At 53.7% G+C, this 6,586-nt stretch overlaps 1 protein-coding gene across 1 annotated transcript; it reads left to right on the forward strand.

Annotated features, from left to right (window-relative positions):
* The first annotated feature begins 251 nt into the window (after positions 1-251).
* VOLCADRAFT_107521 (uncharacterized protein) lies at positions 252-5,922 on the forward strand. The gene is made up of 7 exons (XM_002957016.1): positions 252-814; positions 942-1,159; positions 1,292-1,409; positions 1,705-1,784; positions 1,827-1,921; positions 2,157-2,382; positions 2,779-5,922. Exons 1-7 carry the CDS (start codon positions 385-387, stop codon positions 3,124-3,126), a joined length of 1,515 nt encoding a protein of 504 aa, XP_002957062.1. The 5' UTR covers positions 252-384; the 3' UTR covers positions 3,127-5,922.
* Positions 5,923-6,586: the final 664 nt, after the last annotated feature.

Below are 6,586 nucleotides of genomic sequence, written 5' to 3' on the forward strand. Positions count from 1 at the left end.
CAGCGTTGCGTTAGAATAACTCAGCGAGCGGTGCAACATACAGCGAAGCGTGCAAGGAGAAGGATTGTACAGCTGAAACAGAGCCTCCGATTATGTTACTTAAACTTTCCAATGACTGCACATGCAAACAATGCAACCATAGTCAATTTGGTGATCGTACGACTGGCGCCCGCCTCCGAATCGCCTTCGACTTCGACTTGCCATACTTAAGCGCCTGGACGCCCAATTTTCCTTACCGCCCTAGCCTTTTACCATTGGCTAGGTGGTATATAAGCTTAGATTGCTAGCGTCTGTTCATTGCGTGCCGCGTCCTACCTCTTCTCGCCAAGCTGCGAAGTTTTCTTGGTGAACCTGTTGCTTAGCGACTACCTCGAGCCGTTAGCTATGTACACGCCAGGCACCAGGGCCAGCGCCCGGGGCCTTGGTCCTCTGCGGCTAGCTGTGCTGCTTGTCTGTTGTGGCGGGCTGCTGCTTGCCCATGCCGAGGCGACTCGCGTGGCTCTCTACATGAGCGCAAGCAATGGTGTGCTTGATTTGTCTTGGGACAATGGCCCACAGAACCTGGAGCGGCAGCTGCAGCAGCTCGGCTTCGACGTGCGGTCGTCTGATGGCCAGCCAACGCTGTCTGGCCCGGACGCCCCCGCGGCGTACATCATCCCTGCTCAGAACGGCCCAAGCTTCTACAGCTCTGTGGAGGACATGAATGCGATTTCGTCGTATCTGTCGTCTGGTGGCTTGGTGGTAGTGCTGGACGCCAATCACGGCCAGGGCGAGGCTCTTCGCAGCTTTGTTGAGGAGTCGCTTGGCTACCAAGGTGCGTGACGTCAAGTGAAATTCATTTTATCCTTTAAACCTGAAAATATGCCTTGGCGATTCGGCTCCACTTTTGTTTGTTTTCGCATCGTGGCAATGAGCTGTGTCCCTGTCCCTTCGTGTCGCAGGTAGCTGGTCCACCTGCAAGCAGCTAAGTGCTAACGCTGAGAAGCAGTTGGCGCTTACAGAGTTTGCATCGTCCTTCGTCAGCGTTAAGGAATGGCCCGAGTCGCTGGAAAACGCGCAGACGACGTCCCTGCTGTCTTGGTGCCGCCACGAGGATTCTTCCGCAAGCATTGTGCCTCTCTACACCAGCATCGGCGACGAGTCGCAAGTTGCTGTCCAGGTGCGCGGTGCACTTCTTCGATATGTCGGTAATTAACCATTGCTTCAGTTACTTTGCCGCCACGGTCTTAATAATTATCCAATATCGGTACGCTAAGACAAACCGCCTTTTTCTGACACACTACTTTGGCAGGCTTTCGGCAAGGTGTCCGTCCCCGGCGCCGTTGTCTGGATGGGCTACAGCTGGAAGGACGGCGAGCAGGAGCAGTGGGGTTTGCTGTTGAAGAAGCTTGTGGAGGAGTTTGCCCAAGGTGCGTAAGCGCGTATGGCTCGTCCCGATTGCCTCGGTAATTCCGGTGTTACTGCCTTATCGCCCGAAATGACGTGTTAAGTTGACTTCGAGGTCGCGTATGGCCCTCTGGTGCTGATTAGGTTTGCTCATTAACATTAATTTTTATTATCAAATTAATACTAGTTAGCAGTGCAGCACCGCAGTCCAGAGCTTCGCAGCCATGTCTCGTGAGGCATTGGTTAATGCTGATGTCATTCGCTACCGCACACCGCTATTTCACTAACCCCGTTTCGTGCCCATTACGTTGGTTTCAGGTGGTTATGAGGCCCCTAAGCAGGGCAATGCGGACCTGCACCCATTCAACGTTGACTCTGTCCTGGCGGCGGCCGCTGATGTTGCTGACGATGCCGCGGAGGTGGTGCGCCGCTTCCTCCAGGTCGGCGCCACGTACCCGCCCCCCCCGCCAAAGTCAGAATCTACCAAGATTTCGGTCGTCAACATGACGGCTTACGGTGCCGCTGGCAAGACGAGGTGCGTTCAAAAAACGCTTTTCGAAACACCCGCCTCCCCTCGCTTCCCCCCCCCCCCGCATCACCCTTGCCATGGCCCTCTCCCTCTCCCTCTCCTTCTCCCTCTCGCGTCCTGCGCCGTATTAATGTCCCTGATAAACCTGGATCAGCGTCCTTGCCACCAACCCCTTCACATCATCGGCACGGCACCTGTTCTTCGCACGGCCACCTAACTGCTGTACGGAATGACGTCACAGGGACCTTGTGTGGTACGATGACGCCGACTTCCGTGAGCAGCTGAAGCCGCTGTCGGCGCTGCAACTTGTGGACCAGACCAAGACCCCTTGCCCGGCCAAGTGCGGTGCTTGCGAGCTCGCGTGGAAGGCCACCCGCTCCAACCTGCAGGTCGCCGTGTTCTTCAGGGACCCTGTGCAGATCGCTCGCATCTACCTGAAGCAAATCAAGAACTCGGGCATCATCACGGTTAGTAGAAGATTCTGTTGTCCGTCGTTTTCTACATTCAAATTATGATATGCATTCGAGTTTGGAGTGTGAAGTTTGGGAATTGGAGTTACAGTGGGTTGGAGAGGCGGTTCGGTAAAGAATGTTGCTGTGAAGCCTCATGTTTCAAGATTGTTGACATTTTCTATGAAGCATTCTTGACTTATCTAATAAAAATGATCAATTTTCTGAATGCTGGAGCCTGGAATTCCGCCCGTTTCGTTAGGGCTTAGGTTGAACTGAACTTTCTCACCCGTTTCCGCTGCTTTCCGCAGCTGCTTTCCTTTTCCTTTTCTTCCCTCTCATTAGAAAAACATCCGCATCAAAATCCCCTCCTCCCTCCATCATCCCCACCATCGCCCGCACCGTTCCTCCCAGATCCAATTCATCAAGTGGGTGTACCCGCCGACTGGCGCCATCGCCGGCAACGTCGGCCGCACTGTCTGGAACGTCACAGACGACACCTCTATGTGCCAGTCCGTCCTTGTTGTTCGCGTTCCGCCCAAGAAGTCCGGCGTCAACAAGCCAGTTCCCACAGGCTTCAACAGGAGGTCCCTCCCCCCAAGCCTGGCGTCCACTGCCGTCGGCGGCGTGCTCATCACCATGGAGCGCCCTGACAACGCCGGACAGAACTTCGGACCCTTCCTGGAGTGGGTTCGTTTCAGCGGGCGGGTGCTGTACCCGGAGAATGCCGCCATCTACGCGAACGCGGTCCGGAAGAAGTAAGAAGCGCGTCGATGATGTACGATAAGAGGGAAGTACGACAAGAACGGAGGACAGGATGGAATGGGGTGGAGGTGGCGAATGGAGTGGGGTTGGGGGCGGCGCTCCGCTTCCTGACCCGACTACCGGCTACGATCTTTTCCGTCGTTTCCTCCAGCTGCATCTGTTCCCCGCTTCCCGCCTCCCTTCCTTGTCTCCATTCTCCTCCTCCCTTCCTTGCTTCGCCTCCTCCCCCATCCTTCCTCCCCGCCCTCCCTCCATCGCCTCCTCCCCCATCTTGCGCCTTCCTTCTCTCCTCCTCCCCTTCTTACTGGGGGATAGCGTCGCCTTCACATACACCTTCCCCACTACGTAAACAATCTCGTTTGGGTGTTGGGTGTGCGTTGAGGTGATGAATGAGTTTCCCCGGGGTTGGCAGGTAGCGGTACTGTGACGCTGTACGACTGTACGGCAGCGAGTACGTATGGCCGTGGCAGCAGCAATACCTGTCGTCGCAAGAGGAGCAGCAGCAGCAGCAGCTGCAGGTTGTTCGCAACGAAAAAAATGTTGAAAGCAACAAACAGCTGCAGCAGCAGCAGTAGCATATTAAAAATACTAAAATGATAACAGAAAGGCGCTGTTTATGGACTGCTATGCGGCCAAGGTGTGAAAACAGAGGTTGCCGGAGCGGAGGGCGGTGTGAGTACGAATTCCCGAATGGGAGCTTGTGACGTGTGTTGTACGGCAGGTACGGCAACACCGCTGTAGATGTAGCTTCCGGCGGTTCTTATCTTTACACGCATAGGAGGATTCGCGGGGTAGGATGGCTAATATACAGTCGGCAAATTCTCTTGGATCCCTTTTTCAGTCATTCATGGCTGGCTATAGGGTTTGAACAATTCAACTAAGTAGCGCTAGAGGCAATTAGGCTCCCCCAATCGCGGTACGTTTGAGAACAGGGTCAGACATTATCCGTCTGTGTGCAATAGCGCGCGATGCGCCTACAGTCCTTTTGAACCGCAGGTTGAGGCATGTTTGCCTGTTCGTCTATCTGTTCTTTGTCTGTCTGTCTGTCTGTCTGTTGCCGCAGATAACGCATCACCGTATGTTTGTTGTCTGTGGTGGTCTCTGTGCGTTTCCTAACACTCCAAGAGAGGAGAGACTGTGAAGGGGCGTGATGATGTCTTGGATTGGATAGAAGTCCGCGCCGCTGTACGGCAGAGATTCCTTGAGGGAAGGGGAATGTTAATAGCCCCCGGAGAGGTGTAGTACAACGGCGATGTCATTGACAGCACATACACACATACGCACATACACATCTGCACATATACACGAGCGTCCTCTGCTACTCCTGAAGTCCCTAAGTGCGACCGTGTATATTCCACCTTCTAACCACCTCCTCCTCCTCCTTTTCTACAGCCCCCAAGCAAACCTGGGGATCCTCCAAGGCGATTAGTTTTGACTCGGACACCCACTGACAACAAGCAGGAGGTGTACGAACATCCTGAAGAAGGCCGTTCGGTGCTTCTTGTGTGTATGAGATTGTGTGTCTGTATGTATGTGTGTATGATAAGGTGCAAGTGTATCACGCGCGCGCGTGCACGCCTGTGTGTCGTACTGCGAGGTGTTTCCGGTACGCATGCATTTTTGACCGACGATTGACTTTGGAAGGAGCCGAACCCCCGGCCTGTGGGGGGAGAGTTGACAGTCCTTTGGCCGCGCAGATTCCTGGCAATGGTCTTTTGGTGTTAGCCGTACGGTACGCAGTCTCGCCGTACGCAGACAGTACCGTACGTCGGGTGTTTGTGTGGCTCTGTCCCCGTCTTGCGCCAAGATGCTTACACCCAGTAGGCTGTGGCACCGACGGCGACGGCTGCGGCTGTACGGCAAACCTAGGCAGCAATGGAATGGAGTGTACGGCAATGGATGGATAACTTACAGGCGCTCGGAACGGGTGTGTTTAGAGGTTGGTACAACAGTTAATGTATTTTGTATGCATATGGGGGTTTACAACTAGCCATGCCGTGCTGCCGTACAGTACGACGAATACATACAGCTTTTGTTGGTCTGGCGGATGTCGGCTCATCCTGGTTCTTTGCGCCGGATGCTCTGGGCCGGGAAAAGCGCGGCGAGCTTAAAACGGCAACTTTATATTTCTTGTACGATAAGGCCGGTGCCACGATTGTCGTACCGAGTATTAATCGTATAACATACGTCGTACGTCGTTAGAGTTGGCGAGCTCATCCTGGTTTTTCGCGCCAGCGAGGTGCCGTCGCTCACCGCCGCAGCCACCGGTAGTACCTCAATAATCATCACCAACCACCATTAACCGCCTCAACCACCATAACTGCCCTGAACGCCCCTAACGGGATGGGGAGGACGCCGTCATGAATCAGCATGTCAACCGCATTGGCATTGTCGTACCGCCTCTTCCGTAAGGATGCAGTACGTTGATTGTGAGTCTGAGGTGGTTGTGGTTGTTGTATTGGTCGTTACATGTCGCAATTCGTACGACAGTCTGCTCTCCATTATCATGGATCCTCGAAGTGAGAGAATGGAAAACATCTTACATCTGATGCCTGCTCCTACCCTTTGAGGACGGACAGACGAACATACGGATGGACGAAAACGCCAATTATTGACGCCTTAACGAGGAGTGGTACGCGTTGTGGAAGACGACTGCAAGTGTGTGTGTGTATTTAATCTGGTTCCCCGCGCCAGTTGTCGTACAGACTCCGCTGCATGGCATTGGGTAATTAGTGACTGGGGAAATCCCCGTCGTCTCCTTCCCCCCTCTTTGGCATTTACTGCCTTTTACTTCTCGCCGTATCAAAACATACATACATAGATACATACACACATGCAATACACACCTTGATATGTCTACAGTATTTACTAGAAAACGCTGACATGTCGCTGACATGATGCTGAGCTAGCATCGGTACAGTTATTCGTGCACCCACTTCGGCCTATCCTCGAATCCCAGCTCAGGTCAATTAGACACACAAACACACACACACACACACACACACACACACACACGTGGCGCCAGCAGCAATAGCAGGGCAGCAGCAGGTGATGATGAAACCCTAAGTTGGAAATGTACGGCATCACCACTGCAGCCAGGTTTTCAGCACATACATACACAAATACACACACATACATACATACATACACATACACACTACCTGTCAGATCAAGCGGCGGTAGCGGGCCCCGCCTCCACGAGCCCCTCTTCTTTAATGTTGGGGGGATCGCTTCCTCTTGAGCAACATCTCTTCGTCAGGGTTTTAGGGTTTTAGGGTTTTCACAGGCCCGTGCGTCACGGCAAACAACACAGACGCATAACAGTTAGGTGCAGAGCGATGCTTAGAACACGCAACACGAAATGCATGCTGGGGCCGCCATCGTTGCGGTACCAAGGGAAACGACCAAGATGGAAATCTCAGCAGTATTTTTCTTCCGATACCAGCTTCCGCAAGCC

Source organism: Volvox carteri, assembly GCF_000143455.1.
Source record: "Volvox carteri f. nagariensis unplaced genomic scaffold VOLCAscaffold_68, whole genome shotgun sequence".
Classification (NCBI taxonomy): Eukaryota; Viridiplantae; Chlorophyta; class Chlorophyceae; order Chlamydomonadales; family Volvocaceae; genus Volvox; species Volvox carteri.

Coding starts and splice junctions, on each gene's coding strand:
- VOLCADRAFT_107521 (XM_002957016.1), top strand. CDS start 385: ATGTACACGCCAGGCACCAGGGCCAGCGCCCGGGGCCTTGGTCCTCTG. Junction 1,410..1,704: donor TGTGGAGGAGTTTGCCCAAG/GTGCGTAAGCGC, acceptor CGTTGGTTTCAG/GTGGTTATGAGGCCCCTAAG. Junction 2,383..2,778: donor AGAACTCGGGCATCATCACG/GTTAGTAGAAGA, acceptor CGTTCCTCCCAG/ATCCAATTCATCAAGTGGGT.